Below are 19,485 nucleotides of genomic sequence, written 5' to 3' on the forward strand. Positions count from 1 at the left end.
ACAGATAACATCCGCTGTAACTCACTGCAACTGTGAAAGTCGACATTTAGATTAAGCATAATTCGTGGAAACATGTCATTAAGACAGTATTAGGTAGCTGCATGCACGCATTTGAACATAAATGGTCACAGAAAGTTATAGCAACAAGTGATAGATTTGGGGAAAGTTTTACTTTATAAGTTATAGAACATTGAATATAAGTTTTAGTGCTATAAACAGCACACACGCATAGAAAAGAAAAGAAAAGATTAGCCGCTGTGTCTATCCATATAACCATTTTCTATACTGCTTATTCTACAGGATCGTAGGTAACCCGGAGCCTATCCCAGGGAGCATGGGGCACAAAGTGAGGTACACCAATCCATCAAAGTGTACACTCACACATACATTCACACACCCATTCATACACTACGGAGACTTTGGATATGCCAATCAGCCTACCATGCGTGTCTTTGGATTGGGGAGGAAACCGGAGTACCCAGAGGAAACCCCCACAGCACGGGGAGAACATGCAAACTCCGCACACACAGGAATGTGTGTTAAAGAGTGGCAGGAATCGACCCCCCAACCCTGGAGGTGTGAGGCAAACGAGCTAACCCACTAAGCCACTGTGCGCCTGCCACTGTGTCTAGCTAAAGCGATATATATCAACATGTCCGCCATTTTGAAAAGGTCCAATGTTTATAATAAGCTTAATGAAGTCTATGCAGTGATGTAAAATCCATCGTAACTTATAAATATATAACTATATAACTATATAACTATATATATATATATATATATATATATATATATAGCCTGTTTTGTCTCAGGAGAAAAAATCCTTCATCATTGTTTAGGAGAAACTCGAGAGATAATGAGATCTGTCAAGATCACACTGTCAAGAAGCCCAGCTTATGCAGAAGGCAATGCGATCTGATATCTTTTTCTTCTCAAATCAGTAGAAATTGTTTATAAGCGGGGTTCCCCATGTTCCCCACGCCTCGTGTAACTACGGTGTAATAAAAATGAGGCGGTGTAAAGTCAGTGTGGTCCCTAAACATCTTCACCAGGCTGAAATGTTGCTCCAAAAAAAAAAAAACAACAACCCAAAAACACCCCGCCCCCTCCCCTCCCCCCATCACTCATTAACCACCACAGCAGAGGCCCTGTTTGCTTTCAGGGATGTGATGCAACACTTCGGGGAGATTAAAGAGTCATTTATTAATCCGTTTGAAGATCAGAGGTCTCAGAACACGGTTCACAAAAGGGATGTTTGTATAGACAAGTTGTTCATAAAAGAGTTCTAGTTTGGGGAAAACTGCGTTATAGGGTTCTATATAGAGCTGAAGCCCCTTAAGAGGTTCTAGTTATGCTAATGCTAAACTTCCTATTTAATAATTGAAAACATTATCTATTATGAAATATATAATTACAGCTGTTATAATTACAGACACTTCATCTAATTTGGGTTTAGACTGTGTGTGTGTGTGTGTGTGTGTGTGTGTGTGTGTGTGTGTAAATGAGTGTGATACAGTGACAGTGTGTGATCTGTACTGACAAGCCAATCATTGCAGAAGGAGTTAATGATTCCTGAGGGACCCTGAACACTTTACTGAAAGAGAAACCCTATAAAGCCACTGTGTGTGTGTGTGAGAAGCTCAGTCTGAGTGCAGCCATGGCCAAGCTGGTGGAGTGTGTGCCCAATTTCTCCGAGGGACGAAATAAAGAGGTAAAATCACACGACAGAGTGTTAGATGAAGGTTATCGATAAGTGCAATGTTTCAGATGTTAAAATTATCACCATGACAGAATTTGGTTAAAAAAATTTTTTTTTGTAAAATTACACACATACTCTTTGGTAAATTCCAGAAATCTGTCATGTTATTTAAACTACAGAAAGAAGATGTGCATTGTGCATAAACAGGACTACATTGGGAATAAAATAGCCATTATTCCATAAATGAATCAGTACCCTACACCCTATGTAGTACGCATGCAGCAAGTACTCATTTGGGATTTAGCACCCTATGTAGGCTACAGAAAGTGCACTAAACACTATGTAGTGCTTTTTATTGTTAATACAAAGTGTAAGAATTTTATATTTTATTCCCTATGCAGTGCAACAGGAAAACTGTTCATGAAGAGATTACTTTTTTGATGTAGAATAATTGAATAATAATAATAATAATAATAATAATAATAATTATGGTTCTTGCTTGTGGCTCCCATTCCATGGATTTGAACTCACAACCCTCTGGTCAGTAGAGCAAGAACCTAAAGTTTACCCTGTGGTTCTCCTGTGTGTTGTATGTTCCTCTGTTCCTCCTATGCAGGTGATTAAGGCCATCGCCGACGCCGTTTCTGCTACAGAGGGCTGCAGCGTGCTGGACGTGGACCCTGGAGCCTCCACAAACCGTACCGTGTACACGTTCGTGGGTTCTCCTCAGGCCGTGGTGGAGGGAGCGCTGAACGCTGCACATGCTGCTTTCAACCTTATCGACATGACCAAGCACAAGGGTGAGTACACACACACACACACACACACACACACACACGCATACACACATGCTACCAAAGAGTCTGAGCTGTACAAGTGTGTTTGTTGTAGGCGAGCACCCGCGGAGCGGCGCTATGGACGTGTGTCCCTTCATCCCAGTGCAGAACACCAGCATGGAGGAGTGTGTGACCTGCGCTAACGAGTTTGGGAGGAGATTAGCGGAGATGCTGCATGTACCAGGTGAGATGGAGATCAGCTCTGATACCCAACAGGTGTGTAATAGATGAGTGTAAGACTAAATCTCTCTCGCTCTTTCTCTCGCTCAGTGTACCTGTACGGAGAGGCGGCAAGGAGTGAAAGCAGGCGCTCTCTGCCGTCTATCCGTGCGGGAGAGTATGAAGCTTTACTGGAGAAGGTGAGGCTTCAGTCATCTCGATTATCATAACCGATAATCTCGATATGAGATTATCGGTTATGTGATATAATCGCAATATTGCATCTGCACCTTATTGAGACTGTATCTAATAAAGAGCTGGAGAGTGTAATGATACTGTATAATATGGATAGCATGATGAATTACATCACTATATATATACACATTATATATATATATATACATACACACACACATTATATAGAAAATTCAACATGACAGTTGAGAACGCATTTATTATCTTTATTCCCGCAGCTGAAGAAGAGCGAGTGGGCTCCAGATTTCGGTCCGGCCACGTTTGTCCCTTCGTGGGGCGCAACAGTCACCGGAGCTCGGAAATTCCTCATCGCTTACAACGTGAACCTGCTGAGCACCAAGGAACAAGCTCACCGAATCGCTCTGGACATCCGGGAGCAGGGCAGGGGCAAAGGACAGGTACGTTACACATTTACATGAAAGTTGCACAGAAATGCCTACACTCATCGAGAAATCCAGATTCTATGAATATGCAAATTCGATAACTTTAAACATCCCTCTTCCTCTGAGTTTGCATACCGGGACACGATTGGCTCTTATATTTTATGACTCAATAACGCTTGCCCTTCACAGTACAAGTCTGCTACTAAATCAGAGTCATTATAGAAGAACCTTTTTTTTTTTTTTTTACACTTTGACTGTTCTGTTCACACATAAAAGTTAATTTAATAATAATTTTTTTTATTACCCGTTTTATTTTTCCATTAGCCTATTAAAATATCAGGCAATAACAGAAAAAATATGACACTAAGAAGTAACTGATTAAACAAACAAAGAAAGAAAACCGGTTTGTCAAAAAGTCCATTTCCAAAAAAATAACAAGGTTATGATTTGAATAGAATATGATGACATAGCCTTGTTGTTTGCCCAAAGCTAAACTGGTGGCTGTAAGCTTCCCTGACTCCATCACTAGATGTTAGAATCATCAGAAGGACTCAAAACCCTCCACAGCAGGTGTGTTTGCGTTGCTTTAGCCAGGGCTGCTGAAGAAGGTGCAGGGGATGGGCTGGTACCTGGACGAGGCTAACCTAGCTCAGGTGTCCACCAACATCCTGGACTTCGAGGTCACTCCTCTCCACACCGTCTACGAGGAAATCTGCAGAGACGCGAGGGTGAGGCAGTGATTATAAATCAGAATATAAATCAGATTCAGCTTCATTACTGATCCAGTCTGAATCAGTGTAATCACTGAATCAATGTTAATCAGATTTCAGATTCATTAATCGGATTCAGACTGGATCAGTAATCACTGATTCAGTGTGAATCAGATTCATTACTGATCCAGTCTGAATCAGATTCATATTAATCACTGATTCAGCATGAATCAGATTCATTACTAATCCAGTCTGAATCAGATTCATATTAATCACTGATTCAGCATGAATCAGATTCATTACTGATCCAGTCTGAATCAGATTCATATTAATCACTGATTCAGCATGAATCGGATTCATTACTGATCCAGTCTGAATCAGATTCTGATTAATTACTGATCCAGGCTGAATCAGATTCTGATTAATTACTGATACGGTCTGAATCAGATTCAGAATAATTTCTGATCCTGTCTGAATCAGATTCTGATTAATTACTGATACGGTCTGAATCAGATTCAGATTAATTTCTGATCCGGTCTGAATCAGTTTAATCACTGATTCAGTGTGAATCAGATTTGTAACCGAACCAGTCTGAATCAGATTATTCACTGATTCAGCATGAATCAGATTCAGATTTATTACGGATCCAGTCTGAACCAGATTAATTACTGATCCAGTCTGAATGAAATTAATGACTGATTCAGTGTGACTCAGACTCAGATTCATTACTCAAGCAGTCTGAATCAGATTCAGATTTAATACACTGTGAATCAGATTTATTACATATTTATTATTGATTTATTGTGATTCAGATTTATTTCTGATTTATTATGAATCAGGTTTACGGCTGCTCAAATACAAGCTGGATTCATATTTCTCTTTCTCTGTGTGAATCAGATTCAGCTTTATTACTGATTCGGTGTGAAATTCGGATAGATTCAGATTCATTAGTGTGCGCGTGTGTATTTTTGCATTCAGGAGTTGAACCTGTCGGTGGTCGGATCTCAGATTGTCGGTCTGATTCCTCTGAAAGCAGTGCTGGACTGTGCAGAGTATTACATCCGGAAAGAGAAACTCTTCATCTTAGAAGAGGAGCACAAAGTGCGTCTGGTGAGTGTCATGATCCGGATCAGATCATGTCGTATTAGCAGGTGGTTTACGTATACCAGTAACACTGTAGTGTTTGTTTCCTCTGTGTGTGTGTGTGTGTGTGTGTTTGTGTGTGTGTGTGAGCTCAGGTCATTAGTAAACTGGGTTTGGACTCTCTGGGGCCGTTTGTTCCTAAAGAGAGAATCATAGAGTGAGTCTGCACATTTAACACACGTTATTTTGTTATATTTAGATATAAATGAAAGGTTTACTGGTTTATAAACGCTGCTGCACTGCTGCGTTCGGATTGGTCGACTCTGTGTACAGGTACATGGTAGAAGCCGATCAGAAGGAGGGACAGCTGGCATCTCTTTCTCTGCGCCAGTTTGTCCGAAGCGTCGGTGCTCGAACCCCGGCGCCTGGAGGGGGCTCTGTTTCTGCAGCGATCGCTGCCATGGTAACAAGACCTGCCATCCCATAATCTACATGGAAAGCGTGTGAAAGTGTAAAATTGAGCTTTTGTTTAAACGAAAGTCTCTCTGTCTCTCTCTTCCTTTTCACTGCTCACACTTCTCTCTTTGCTTTATATCATTCTCTCTCTCCCATCTCGGTCACTCTCTCTTCCTCCTTTCCGCTCTTTCTTTCCCGAATGACTCTATCGCTCCTTCATTCTCTCCCCACCTCTCATCTCTTTCTTTCCTTTCACCCCCTCATTCTCCTCTTTTTAATCCCTTTTTCTTTGTCCCTCTTTCTTTCACCCCTCTCTCTTCACATCTCTCTCGTCGCTTTCACTTTCTCCTTTTCTTCGTCTCTCCCATGCGCCTGTTCTTTTCCTCCTTTCTGTTCTGCTCTCTCTTCTCCCTCATTCTCTTTTTCTTTCTCTTCTCCCACTTTCTATTTCTTCCTCTCTCTTTCTCCCTCTTCCACCTTCTCCCTGGTTCTCTTTCTCTTTTGCGTCTTTCCATCTTCTCCATTCCTCTCCCACTTTCTCCTCTGCTTCTCTCCCTCTTTACCTTTCTCCCTCTTTCCCCTCTGTGGTCCTCCTTTCCCGCTTCTCACTGTTTCGAAGTCTCCCTTTTTCTCTCCTCCTTCTTTTCCTTTCTGTCTTTTCCTTCACCTTTCTCTTCTCCCTTGTTCTCCTCTTTTCCCTTTTGCGTCTTCTCCCTCTTCTTTCCCTTTCTCTCATCTCCTGCTTGCCCCTTCTCCTTCTGGCCCCCCATTCCTCTCTTTTTCCTCTCCCTCACCGTCTTTCTCTCTCCCGGTGTGTGTGTGTGTGTGTGTGTGTGTGTGTCAGGGTGCGGCTCTGGGCTGTATGGTGGGACAGATGACATACGGTAAGAAGCAGTTCGAGGCGTTGGATGGTGTGATGCGGAGACTCATCCCTCCTTTCCACCAGGCCATGGACGAGCTGCTGCTAATCGTAGATGCTGATTCTACTGCCTTCAACAGCTACATGGTACACACACACACACACACACACACACACACACATGAACATTGTGAAAGTTTATTACACTGTAATTAATACTTAATAGTGTATTAATGCTTTTAAGGCTGCCCTGAAAATGCCCAAAAGCACAGCGGAGGAAATTCAGAGGTATGAGAACAGACTCCATCTCATCGTTTATTGGATCATTAGAAACATAATAATGATTAATAATGAACGCTTTAACACGCCAGACCTGTTACAGTTTATTCTCAATGATATGTGGACTTTTTCGTGATTAAAAAAAACAAACAAAAAACAACCTCTGGTAGTTTTCATTAAGAGTGCCAATCATTTTGAAAGCCAGACAGACAGACAGAAAGAGAGAGAGAGATAGACAGAGAGTGTGCGTGTGTGTGCGTGTGTGTGGTCAGGAGAGACGAGGCCATGCAGGACGGACTGAAGAAAGCAGTCAGTGTACCCATGTCTCTGGCTGAGAGAGTGATGCTGCTGTGGCCGGTGCTGAAGGAGCTGGTGACGTACGGCAACCTGGCCTGCAAATCAGACGTCCAGGTGAGAGAGAGAGAGAGAGAGAGAGAGAGAGAGAGAGAGAGAAAGAGAGTGTAACAGAACTAGAGAGACAATATGGGGGAAAGTGAGGAAAATAAGACATAAAGGAAGAGAGACAGGGAAGATAGAGAGGGGATGAAGAGAAGAATAGAGGGATAGAGAAAGGACAGAATGCAAGTGAAAAAAAAGAAAGAAGAGAAAAATACGGAAAGCGCTAAAGAGAACCAGAGAGAGAGAGACTGAAATAGAGACACAGACAGGGGGATGGGACAGACAAGAGGGATGGAAAACGTGCGCAAGAGAAAGTGAAAAAGAAGAAAAGAGCTAAACGTGGACAGAGAGAGAGAGAGAGAGAAGCGGGATAAAAAGTTAAGAAAAAACAAAGAGCAAGAGAGAATAAATAAACTGAGTAAAAGAGAGAGAGAGAGAGAGAACAGAAGAAAGAAGAGCAAAGAGAGAGAGAAAAGAAAAGAGAGGGCATGGAAGAAAGAGAGGGGGAAAATAGTAAATGACTGAAAGAAAAAACGAAAGAGGAAGCATGAAAGAGAAAAATGAAGTGAGAGTGAAAGATTAGGAGATAGAAAAGGAAAAAGGAAAATGATGGAAGAAAAGACAGATAAATGTAAAAGTAGAGATAAAGAGAGAGGGAGAGAAAAGAGCAGAGACGTGTACAGTGCATCCGGGAAGTATTCACAGCGCTTCACTTTCCCCACAGTTTGTTATGTTACAGCCTTATTCCCAAATGGATTCAGTTCATTATTCTCCTCAAAATTCTACAAACAATACCCCGTAATGACGACGTGAAAGAAGTTTGTTTGAAATCTTTGCAAATGTATTAAAAAATAAAAAAATAAAAAAAAGCACATGTACATAAGTATTCACAGCCTTTGCTCAGTACTTTGTTGAAGCACCTCTGGCACCAATTACAGCCTCAAGTCTTTTTGAGAATGATGCTACAAGCTTGGCACACCTGTTTTTGGGTCTCCTATTCTTCTTTGCAGGACCTCTCAAGCTCCATCGGGTTGGATGGGGAGCGTCGGTGCACAGCCATTTTCAGATCTCTCTAGAGATGTTCAATCGGGTTCAAGTCTGGGCTCTGGCTGGGTCACTCAAGGACATTCACAGAGTTGTCCTTTGTTATCTTGGCTGTGTGCTTAGGGTCGTTGTCCTGTTGGAAGATGAACCTTCGCCCCAGTCTGAGGTCCAGAGCGCTCTGGAGCAGGTTTTCATCGAGGATGTCTCTGTACATTGCTGCATTCATCTTTCCCTCGATCCTGACTAGTCTCCCAGTTCCCGCCGCTGAAAAACATCCCCACAGCATGATGCTGCCACCACCATGCTTCACTGTAGGGATGGCATTGGCCTGGTGATGAGTGGTGCCTGGTTTCCTCCAGACATGACGCTTGCCATTCAGGCCAAAGAGTCCAATCTTTGTTTCTCATGGTCTGTGAGTCCTTCAGGTGCCTTTTGGCAAACTCCAGGTGGGCTGTCATGTGCATTTTACTGAGGAGTGGCTTCCGTCTGGCCACTCTACCATACAGGCCTGATTGGTGGAGTGCTACAGAGATGGTTGTTCTTCTGGAAGGTTCTCCTCTCTCCACAGAGACACAGAGTGACCATCGGGTTTTTGGTCACCTCCTTGACTAAGGCCCTTCTCCCCCGATCGCTCAGTTTGGCCGGCGGCCAGCTCTAGAAAGAGTCCTGCTGGTTCCAAACTTCTTCCATTTACGGATGATGGAACCCACTGTGCTCATTGGGACCGTCAATGCTGCAGAAATGTTTCTGTACCCTTCCCCAGATCTGTGCCTCCATACAATCCTGTCTCAGAGGTCTCCAGACAACTCCTTGGTCTTCATGGCTTGGTTTGTGCTCTGACATGCATTGTTAACTGTGGGACCTTATATAGACAGGTGTGTGCCTTTCCAAATCATGTCCAATCAACTGAATTTACCACAGGTCCAGCTGTGGTAAATTCAGTTGATTGGACATGATTTGAGAGAGGGGATGAAGAGAAGAATAGAGGGATAGAGAAAGGACAGAATGCAAGTGAAAAAAAGAAAGAAAAGAAAAATACGGAAAGCGCTAAAGAGAACCAGAGAGAGAGAGACTGAAATAGAGACACAGACAGGGGGATGGGACAGACAAGAGGGATGGAAAACGTGCGCAAGAGAAAGTGAAAAAGAAGAAAAGAGCTAAACGTGGACAGAGAGAGAGAGAGAGAGAGAGAGAGAGAGAGAAGCGGGATAAAAAGTTAAGAAAAAACAAAGAGCAAGAGAGAATAAATAAACTGAGTAAAAGAGAGAGAGAGAGAGAGAACAGAAGCTGGACTCCAATCGAGTTGTAGAAACATCTCAAGGATGATCAGTGGAAACAGGACGCACCTGAGCTCAATTTTGAGTGTCATGGCAAAGGCTGTGAATACTTATGTACATGTGCTTTTTTTTGGTTTTTATTTTTTAATACATTTGCAAAGATTTCAAACAAACTTCTTTCACGTCGTCATTACGGGGTATTGTTTGTAGAATTTTGAGGAGAATAATGAACTGAATCCATTTGGGAATAAGGCTGTAACATAACAAACTGTGGGGAAAGTGAAGCGCTGTGAATACTTTCCGGATGCACTGTATGTGTATCTGTTTCTGATGATTGGTTAAGGTTCTGTTTGTAATGTGTGTGTGTGTGTACGTGTGTGTGTACAGGTAGCAACTAAAGCTCTGGAGACGGCCGTGTTTGGTGCTTATTACAACGTCATCATCAACCTGAAAGACATCACCGATGAGACATTCAAGAGCACCGTGAGTTACAGAACAACATTTACTACACACACACACACAGCTAAACACTGTGTTCTGATTGGTCAGAAGCTGTTGATTCATTCTCTAGAACAGAAGCAGCTTTATGTTAATGTGCTCCTTTTAATACTTTATGGTTTCTATAGTAACAGCTCATTCACAGGGACTTGTTACCTGCTCCATCACACCACCCTGTCATTGATTCATTTCCCGTAAGTGCACCACACACACTGCTTTATTCCTGTTGTGTAACTGTGTGTGTGTGTGTGTGTGTGTGCTTGGTTTCAGATGGAGGAGAGAGCATCTGCGCTGCTAAAGCAGGCCACTGAGAGTGTTAATGAAGTGCTGGATGCTGCCAGCAAACGCCACTGAACACACACACACACACACACACACACACACACACACACACATACACACACACACACACACAGCAAATGAGTATTTAATCTCCAAAGTTCAGCATTATAGTAAACACACTAACAGACACCTGTAGAGATTCAGAGCTCATTCTGAGACACAACACACACACACACACACACACATACACACACACACACGGGAGCATGAAGGAGGGAAGTGTGTGTATCAGGACCTGGCTGAAACACACACAGTTGTTGTATGGATGGCGTGGGTATAATTCTCTAACAGACACACAGCACTGTTCCACTTCATGATCATTAATCATTTGTGCCTCAGGCTGTAAACACAATATTTAATAAAAATCATTTAACACTCGGAGTCTGATTTCTGTACCGAGTCTGATCTAGCCTTATAATAAACACACTGCAGCCTTACAGTACACTCAATGTCCATCAGTAACCATGGCAACCAGGTACTGGGGAGCAGAGACCGCCTAGTGAGCAGGTAAGGAACTGCAGGGGGCTGCTGTGACAGTATTTCTGATCCAGTTCAAAAGTTTACACACCCTTATAATAAAAATAAAAATAAAAAGCCACGATGGTAAAATGTATTTTCATTCAAACACCAGAGGGGGGTGTAAACTTTTCCGGGTTGTTGAACAGACAGACAGACAGACAAGACAAATCAACAGACAGACAGATCATTAAACAGACAGTCACAGAGACCAATAGATAGACAGACAGGCAGTCAGATAAATAGAGACAGACAGATAATTAAACAGACAGACACAGAGACCAACAGACAGACAGGCAGTCAGATAAATAGAGACAAACAGATCATTAAAAAGACAGACAGACAGATGTATAATTAGACAGACAGACAGATGTTAGGTAACTCCCCCTCCCTGCTCGGTGTGATTTTAGATCAGTGTGTCCCGGAGCCAATCCTGAGTGATGCACACAGCAGGGTGTCTCGGTATAAAACCCGCGCGCCGCTTAACGGAGACGCTCAGATGCGACGTGTTTCCTGCCCTCAGAAAAACGGAAGAACAAAGGGTCCGCGCGCGCGCGCCCCCTTAACATCCCGGACCATGCTTCTCATCATTTTCCTGATCAGTGTGTTAAGTGTACTGGGACCGGAGGGTCAGAGCCCGAGCGCGACGCTGCGCCCCCCGGTGACCAAGGACAGCGGCCAGTGCTCGGCCGCGTGCGAGTCCCGTCAGCAGAGTAAGCTGGTGCGTCTGTACTCCATCCACTCGCAGGTCCTGAGCGCGCTGCGCCTCGAGCGCGCGCCGAACCTCACCCGGGACGCCGCGCGGCAGATCGTGCCCAAAGCTCCGCCGCTGCTCGAGCTTCTCAGCCGGTACGAGAGGCACAATGGCAGCACGGGGGAGGATTACGAGGAGGCGGAGGAGCGCGAGGAAGCCAGCACCGAGACCATCATCACCATGGCGACGGAACGTAAGCGCACTTGATGCAATTCATATGAAATGAATAAGCCACTGCTGCACACTGGCTTCAGATGTTCTGGAGGAACCAACAACTTCAGCTTCTGTATACTGTAGTGCTGCACTGTAGCCACAAAGCTAATGGAGCTAACAGTAATGGAAGTTTTATTAGCATCAAGCAGAAACTGGCACTAGCTCATAAACATTCATAAAGTAGCTAGCTATACAGAACACTTTCAATACGAATACATCTAATCTTGTCTGTTAAACCACTCGGATCAGTTTCCAGTTTTGTGCAAAAGTTTACAACCCCCTCTGGTGTTTGAGTGAAAAAAAACAAACAAAAGCCATGATGTATTAATAAAATGTATTTTATTTTGTTATAAGGATGTGTAAACTTTTGAACTGGATCAGAAATACCGTCACAGCTAAAGATCACGAAAAATGTATTAAAACGAACGGTAGACGACAAAAGAAAGTCAAAACGCAGTATTTTCATTAAAGCGGTTTCTCCTGGTTTCAGCGCAAAGCACGTCTCAGGCCAACTCCGTGCCACGCTGCTGTTTGTTCTCGCTCAGCCCGAAGATTTTGCCAGACAACATCGTGAAGGCGCAGCTGTGGATCCACCTGCGTCTGGGCAAAGAGGCCACGACCGTCTTCATGCAGATCTCACTCTTGCAGCCGTCCTTCTACAGCAACCCCCGACCCAAAATCCTCTCTCTAAAGATCGACGCCGATGCCCAGACCAACCCGTGGCAGAGCGTCGACATGAAACAGCTGCTGCAGGCATGGCTCAAGCAGCCTGAGAGTAACTTCGGCATCGAGATCAAGGCCTTCGACAGCCTGGGGAAAGACTTGGCCGTGACGTCCGCTGAATCTGGGGAAGAAGGGCTGGTAAGCGAATTTCATTAACATCTCCGTTACATAGATCTTTCTTTACGTTAAAACTAGCGTTACTTCGTGACAAACCACGGATGTTAGCTTTAGTTTGAAAATTAGCTAGCTTTAGTCTAAATTATTTAGCTAGCTGCATGTTCAGAAGGATAACTAGCTTGTCTTTTGTCATACCTTATCTGCCGAGCTTATGCCTTGGTAGCGTTTATAACTCTCTGAAGAAATGTTGCATGTCACCTCTTTCTCCTTTTGAATCCTATTTTCGCAGCAACCGTTCCTAGAGGTCAAAATCACCGAGGCGCCGAAGCGCTCCAGACGAGAAACCGGCCTCGACTGCAACGAGCTCTCTTCAGAATCCCGCTGCTGCCGTTACCCGCTCACTGTAGACTTCGAGGACTTTGGTTGGGACTGGATCATTGCGCCCAAGCGGTACAAGGCTAACTACTGCTCGGGCGAGTGCGAGCAGGTCCACGCGCAGAAGTTCCCGCACAGGCACCTGGTGAACAAGGCGAACCCGCGAGGTACGGCCGGACCCTGCTGCACGCCCACCAAAATGTCCCCCATCAACATGCTCTACTTCAACCACCGAGAGCAGATCATCTACGGGAAGATCCCTTCTATGGTCGTGGATCTCTGTGGCTGCAACTGAGATTCGCCATCGCGCCGGGATTCCCGCTTCCCGTCTCTGCCGACACGCTGCATACAAAACCCCCACTTCCGATAGAAAGTAAGGCTTCGTTGGGAACATAGAGGAATTCTGCTTCATCTCCATCACAGTACCATTGACCTGCTCATTAACGCATTTTTCTGATTACAGCAACATTTAATGATGTGGAATATCTGCAAAACAACTCGGTTCCTGTTCTCACTTGCGTATAATTACTTACGCCATTTTTTCTCTCATGAAGTTAATAAGGCAAAAAAAAAAAAAGCGTAAATTCCTCTGTCCTGAAGATGTCGGAAAACGTAAAAGTTACAGCTTTACCTCCGACTGTTACGAAGCGCTGACACTGGAGACTCCTTCCGTCAACGTTCATGTTAATAAACGTCTCCTTACGTTAAGAATTAACAATTTTTAAAAATCCGTTGATGTTGAGCGTCCGTTGTACAAGTCCCTGCAAGTGATCCGTTACTATAGAAACGATAACGTCTTTGGTTTTCTTTGGTATGTCCTGTTGGAAGTTGGAAATTTATGAGTGTTATAATAGTGACGAGTATTAGTTGAACGCAGCATTAACACTTCCGCTCGGTGCCGATGTAACATTATCATAGCAGCACCATTGAGGCAAGTAATAAAACATGCAAAAGAAAATTATAGCAACATTAACAGGACAAAAAAAACCTTATCTTTATTCTTTAAAGTGTTTTAGATGTGGTAAGCACATAAGATAACGATGTTTACTACATTAATGCGCTTTTTTGTTGTTTTTTGTAGAATTTTACGAATTTATGGGTTTTTATGATTTATAAGCGAATATAAATAATGAGCTGTGTCTTAAAAGAAAAATGCAATTCATTAAAACAAATCTGAGCAATCGATACAATACCACCGGAACATTTAGGGTTGTGTTTAAAAGTTTGTGAACCCTTTAGAATTTTTTTATATATCTGCATAAATATGCATTTATCATAAATAAACGTCATCAGATTTTGAAGTCCTAAAAGTAGATAAAGAGAACCCAGTTAAACAAATATACACATATCTGTAAGTGGCAAAAGTATGTGAACATCTTGGATTTGCAGTTCATTTGAAGGTGAAATTAGAAGTCAGGTGTTTTCAGTCGATGGGATGACGATCAGGTGAGAGTGAGTGAGCGTCCTGTTTTATTTAAAGAACAGAGAGCTCTCAGAGTCTGGTCTTCACAACACATGTTTGTGGAAGTGTGGAAATGTATCATGGCACGAACAAAGGAGATTTCTGTGGACCACAGAAAAAGAGTTGTTGATACTCATCAGGCTGGAGAAGCTTACAAAACCATCTCTAAAGAGTTTGGACTCCACCAATCGACAGTCAGACAGATTGTTGGTCTCCACTCCTGGGGAGGGAACAATGGTGTCGAATTTCCTCCATTTGTACACAAAGATCACTCAAGAGCAAGACTTGTAATGGTCCACAGGGTCACAATGGAACCCAGGGTAACTTCTAAGCAACTAAAGGCCTCTCTCACATTGGCTAATGTTAATGTTCATGAGTCCACCATCAGGAGAACTCTGAACAACAATGGTGTACATGGCAGGGTTGCAAGGAGAAAGCCTCTGCTCTCCAAAAAGAACATTGCTGTCCATCTGTAATTTGCTAAAGATCACATGGACAAGCCAGAATGCTATTGGAAAAATATTATGTGGACGGATGAGACTAAAATAGAAATTTTTGGTTTAGAGATGAGAAGCATTATGTTTGGAGAAAGGAAAACACTGCATTCCAGCACAAGAACCTTATCCCATCTGTGAAACATGGTGGTGGTAGTATCATGGTTTGGGTCTGTTTTGCTGCATCTGGGCCAGGAGGACTCGCCATCATTGATGGAACAGTGAATTTTGAATGATACCAGCGCTTTCTAAAGGAAAATGTCAGGACATGTGTCCATGATCTGAATCTGGAAAGAAAGTAGGTGATGTAGCAAGACCGTTACCACCATAAACATACGAGTCGTTCTAACAAAGAACGGTTAAGGAAGAATAAAGTTAATGTTCTGGAATGGCCAAGTCAAAGTCCTGACTTTAATCCAATAGAAATGTTATGGAAAGACCTGAAGCAAGCAGTTCATGTGAGGAAACCCACCAACAACCCAGGGTTGAAGCTGTTCTGTACTGAGGAACGGGCTAAAATTTCTCCAAGCCGATGTGCAGGACTGATCAACAGTTACTCCAAACGTTTATATGCAGTTATTGCTGCAGAAGGGGCTCACACCACATACTGAAAGCAAAGGTGCACATACTTTTACCCCTCATAGATATGTAATATTGGATCATTTACCTCAGTAAATAAATGACCAAGTATAATATTTTTTGTCTCAAATGTTTAATTGGGTTCTATTTATCTCTTTTTAGGACTTCTGATGATGGAAATCTGATGATGTTTTAGGTCATGTTTATGCAGATATATAGAAAATTCTAAAGGGTTCACAAACTTTCAAGCACCACTGTATATAACGAACTTTCGTAGGTGGTCATTCCAGTGTTATTACAATCATAAGTACAGCATTAGACTGGATATTATTTAAAATACGAGTTTGTGGGATTAGGAGTCGTGTTTATGACGAGTGAGAGTGGCTGTGTAAAAGCCACTGGCGAGTTGTTGACGTGAATTGAATTGTTTTATAACCTAAAAGCACTTTGTCCTTTGCTAACCCCGACACAACATCCCTGCTGACCCTGCCTCGGGCATGTGGAGCTGATTACAGCTCTTTAGAGAAATAAACAATCTTGATTCGAGCTTACTTCACTTGCACACAGCATCCTGCCGGGATGATAAAACAGCGAATTCCCTGCCCTCAGCTTGACGACAGAGAGAGTACAGGCAGATGGTCCTGTTCTTTGCTCCGTTAAAGGCGTACTGCACCACAAATGTGCCGTTAGCACAGTTAGTTGAATAACTTTATTCGTTGTTAGCAAAGAATCACAAAAAAGAAAGCCCCAAGATGAAAAGATACACAGCTAATAGTGAATAAAAAGTGACGTTAGCCCAGTTTATTGGTTATTAGCAAAGTTAGCATTTCGAAAGGTTTAAAACACCCAAACGTGTCTGATAAGTTAGCCGAGATGGCGCAATTAACTAAACAATGGCAACCTATCTAGGTATGACTATGAATTTATTATTAAAAACGTTAGAATCTGGGCGAGAAATCAATCCAACAGGGCTAATAATGAATAAGAGATGAAGTTAGCACTGTTATCAGAGTCAAAATCATGAATCGTGCTACTTTTCCCAAAGTCTCCATTGGTTATTAGAAACGTTCGCATTTTTGGGGACGAATTATCCCGGTCAGTAGATAAAAGAAATCATAAAATTTGCCGTTAGCACAGTTAGCGCAATGCTGAATAAAGCTAGCAAATCTAGACTATCAAGACTACATTCATTATTAGCGAAGAACGAGAAGGAATTTAGCATAGTAACAGCTCTCTGTAAGAATTTATTCATGATAAAGTAATATCCCTTTCATATAGGAGAAGAAAGCTCTCAAAACCACAAATAACTAATAGTTTAAAAAAAAGGGGGTGGGGGGAGTACAATTTTGAATAAGGCTAACCTTGTATGTACTTCAGACTCCACTGATTATTAGCTATTAACAAAGCTAACATTTTTTTTGTGTGTGTGTGTGTGTGGGGGGGGGGGGTGTTTCTATTGGAGAACTGAGAGAAAGTGTATAAACCTTGTATAAAACTGAAAGTAGCACAGTTAGCATTACCGTTAGCATTTGTGTAGCATTCTTCTTTATCAAGTCGTGTCAGATACTGAGCAGCGAGTTATCAATAGCTCATAAACGATAAGTCGGGCTGTGTGGCATCCTGATATTCTGTCAGTGAAAGGAGTGTTACACAGTTCACGTGGCTAACGTCAAATAAAGAGTTAGCGCAGCTCAACAATGCTCAGTTTTCACTCAGTATCATCAGTGTTAGCATTTCTGAGAGGAACCCATGCTTTTGGAAGTTGAATTTCGCCGGCTTGTTTACGTCTGCGTGTGTTCATTCGGTAAGCTGGAGCAGTTAGCTATTAAAGTTCACAGTGATAACACTTTAGATGATAAGCTATAAGGGATCTTGCAGTCTGGCCAATGTGATTCAAAAAATCAAAATGGAGCAGACGGTTGGGAAAGACGTGACCAAAAAGTTAATAATAATAATAAAAAAATGAATAAAAAGTGTTAGAGTCAGTGTCTGTTCATTATTAGCAAAACTATAGCAGCAGATCGAGCTGTGATAAGGATTTCTGTATGGCGTGAAAAGAAATTTTAGGCCAATACACTGACTCAACAAATGCTCCAAGGCTTAGCTGTTTAAAAGTTAATGCTAAAACATGCAGGAGTTAGCATAGCTAGAAATTTGAACGTATTTTAGTGAATGCAGGTAACGAGATTGGATTGTACTGAATTAATGCTTCCTAAATTTTTAGTCATCATGCAAACTGTTATTGTTTTTTTTTTTGTGCTTTTTATAAACTACGCCTATTTTTGTTAAAAATAATGCTCATCCGAGACTCCATTTATTATTAATAAAGTTGCATTCTTAGGAAAGAGACATTCCAAAGCTGTGTTACAAACAACGCTGGGGCTTTTTTCGTTAAATAATGCTAACGTTTCTGTCTGAAAGCTCCATTTATTGTTAGCATTTTTAATCCAAAGCAATTGCTTTAAAGCGCAAAGCTGCGTTCTTCTCCGGCTCTTTATATCGCAGCGTGATCGTTCATGAATTGTGGACACTCCAGAACATAAACCCTGCTGTTATCTGAAATAACATCCGAATCGGAGGATCTCGACTCAGAGAACGTCTTATTTGGTGACTTTAGTAGGTGGCAGTCAGTATGTGAGAGTGAGAAAAAGGGAAATGCTATTTCTATCCTGACAGCAGATGACCAGATGTTTGGCAATCTTCCGATTTAGAGAAAACAAAAAACAACCAAACGAGTCAGTGATCTCCACTGGAGACATTCCCCTCTTTCTTTCTCATAGTCTAGACATTAATACATTCAGGATGCGTGATGGGACATCAGTAACATCAGTAGCATTTCTCATCCATTCATTCCCACCGAGAAAACTTTATCTCATCTTAAATGCAAGTGAAACTAACTTCTAGACGTGTCGTCGGTTGTGTTATGTTGTTATGTTGGTTTCACTTTTAACAGACAGCGGCTGTTGACCATCTTGGATGATGGTCATCTCTGTGCATGGAAATAGAACATCATGATCATTAAAATGAATACACTTCCACAAATATCTTTCCATTGCAGTCGTTTTTTCTCTGCATACAAATACCTAATACTATATATTATTGTCTAAAAGCAAACAAGAAAACAAGGGAGAAACAGTGGGCTGAACATTGGAGATGGAGAAGCCAAGGACTGAGTGACTTACATTTATCTCATTTACATAACTGAGCAGTTGAGGGTTAGGGACCTAGCTCAAGGTCCCAGCAGGGGTAGCTTGGCAGTGCTGGGATCTGAACTCACAACCTTCTTGGTCTTAACCACTGAGCTCCCATTATCATACAACAGCTGTCGATTAAGTTCCTCTGAGACGTCTGAAGCCAACCACCTGCATCTTTTCGAACCGCTGCATCACAAGGCAGCGTAACACCCTCAGAGGAAAGTGCAGAGATGCACATGATTAGTTAGTGATTGACAGGGGAGACACAGTTTGCCCCTCCGTCCCAGAGAGAATGGCCAGTTTTTCTCTCTTGGACTCGGATAGCCGAGGCATCGTCTGGATTCAAACTCACGATCTCCCAACGATGTTGCAGGTTGGCTCAGGTGCATGACATCTCCCGAGGAGATCATTTTAGGCAGTGCAGCTATTAAATAGCTGTTTCTACAAAAAAAACATCATGATCCAAAATACTCAGCAATTCTTTGTCGAGTTGCATAGTCGAGGATATCGTTCCTTGTTAGGTTTATATCCAATGTTCGATTATTTAATGGTCCACTCCAATGGTTGGTCACTTTTTTTTTTTTTTAGTAAACAAAGTATAGAACACGTTTGGTACATACGTCCATCCATCCATCCATTTTCTGTACCACTTATCCTACACAGTGTCACCTGGAGCCTATCCCAGGGAGCTTGTGGGACAACTTGGGGGACACCCTGGATGGTTTGACCTTTGGTACACAATGGTAAAATGCAAAACAGATTAAAATGTAATACCAGAA

At 42.5% G+C, this 19,485-nt stretch overlaps 2 protein-coding genes across 2 annotated transcripts; both read left to right on the top strand.

Moving 5' to 3' along the window:
- The first annotated feature begins 1,563 nt into the window (after window positions 1-1,563).
- On the top strand, window positions 1,564-10,660 carry ftcd (formimidoyltransferase cyclodeaminase). The gene is made up of 14 exons (XM_053617182.1): window positions 1,564-1,711; window positions 2,316-2,499; window positions 2,591-2,719; window positions 2,806-2,894; window positions 3,168-3,347; window positions 3,923-4,060; window positions 5,021-5,152; window positions 5,281-5,342; window positions 5,459-5,588; window positions 6,426-6,587; window positions 6,685-6,728; window positions 6,992-7,130; window positions 9,827-9,922; window positions 10,208-10,660. Exons 1-14 carry the CDS (start codon window positions 1,658-1,660, stop codon window positions 10,289-10,291), a joined length of 1,623 nt encoding a protein of 540 aa, XP_053473157.1. The 5' UTR covers window positions 1,564-1,657; the 3' UTR covers window positions 10,292-10,660.
- Window positions 10,661-11,372: 712 nt separating this feature from the next.
- Window positions 11,373-13,272, top strand: mstna (myostatin a). The gene is made up of 3 exons (XM_053617289.1): window positions 11,373-11,742; window positions 12,253-12,623; window positions 12,892-13,272. Exons 1-3 carry the CDS (start codon window positions 11,373-11,375, stop codon window positions 13,270-13,272), a joined length of 1,122 nt encoding a protein of 373 aa, XP_053473264.1.
- The last annotated feature ends 6,213 nt before the right edge of the window (window positions 13,273-19,485 follow it).

This window comes from Ictalurus furcatus, chromosome 27 (assembly GCF_023375685.1).
Source record: "Ictalurus furcatus strain D&B chromosome 27, Billie_1.0, whole genome shotgun sequence".
In the NCBI taxonomy this organism is placed as follows: domain Eukaryota; kingdom Metazoa; phylum Chordata; class Actinopteri; order Siluriformes; family Ictaluridae; genus Ictalurus; species Ictalurus furcatus.

Coding starts and splice junctions, on each gene's coding strand:
- ftcd (XM_053617182.1), top strand. CDS start 1,658: ATGGCCAAGCTGGTGGAGTGTGTGCCCAATTTCTCCGAGGGACGAAAT. Junction 1,712..2,315: donor CCGAGGGACGAAATAAAGAG/GTAAAATCACAC, acceptor CCTCCTATGCAG/GTGATTAAGGCCATCGCCGA. Junction 5,589..6,425: donor CTGCAGCGATCGCTGCCATG/GTAACAAGACCT, acceptor TGTGTGTGTCAG/GGTGCGGCTCTGGGCTGTAT.
- mstna (XM_053617289.1), top strand. CDS start 11,373: ATGCTTCTCATCATTTTCCTGATCAGTGTGTTAAGTGTACTGGGACCG. Junction 11,743..12,252: donor CATCACCATGGCGACGGAAC/GTAAGCGCACTT, acceptor TCCTGGTTTCAG/CGCAAAGCACGTCTCAGGCC. Junction 12,624..12,891: donor AATCTGGGGAAGAAGGGCTG/GTAAGCGAATTT, acceptor CTATTTTCGCAG/CAACCGTTCCTAGAGGTCAA.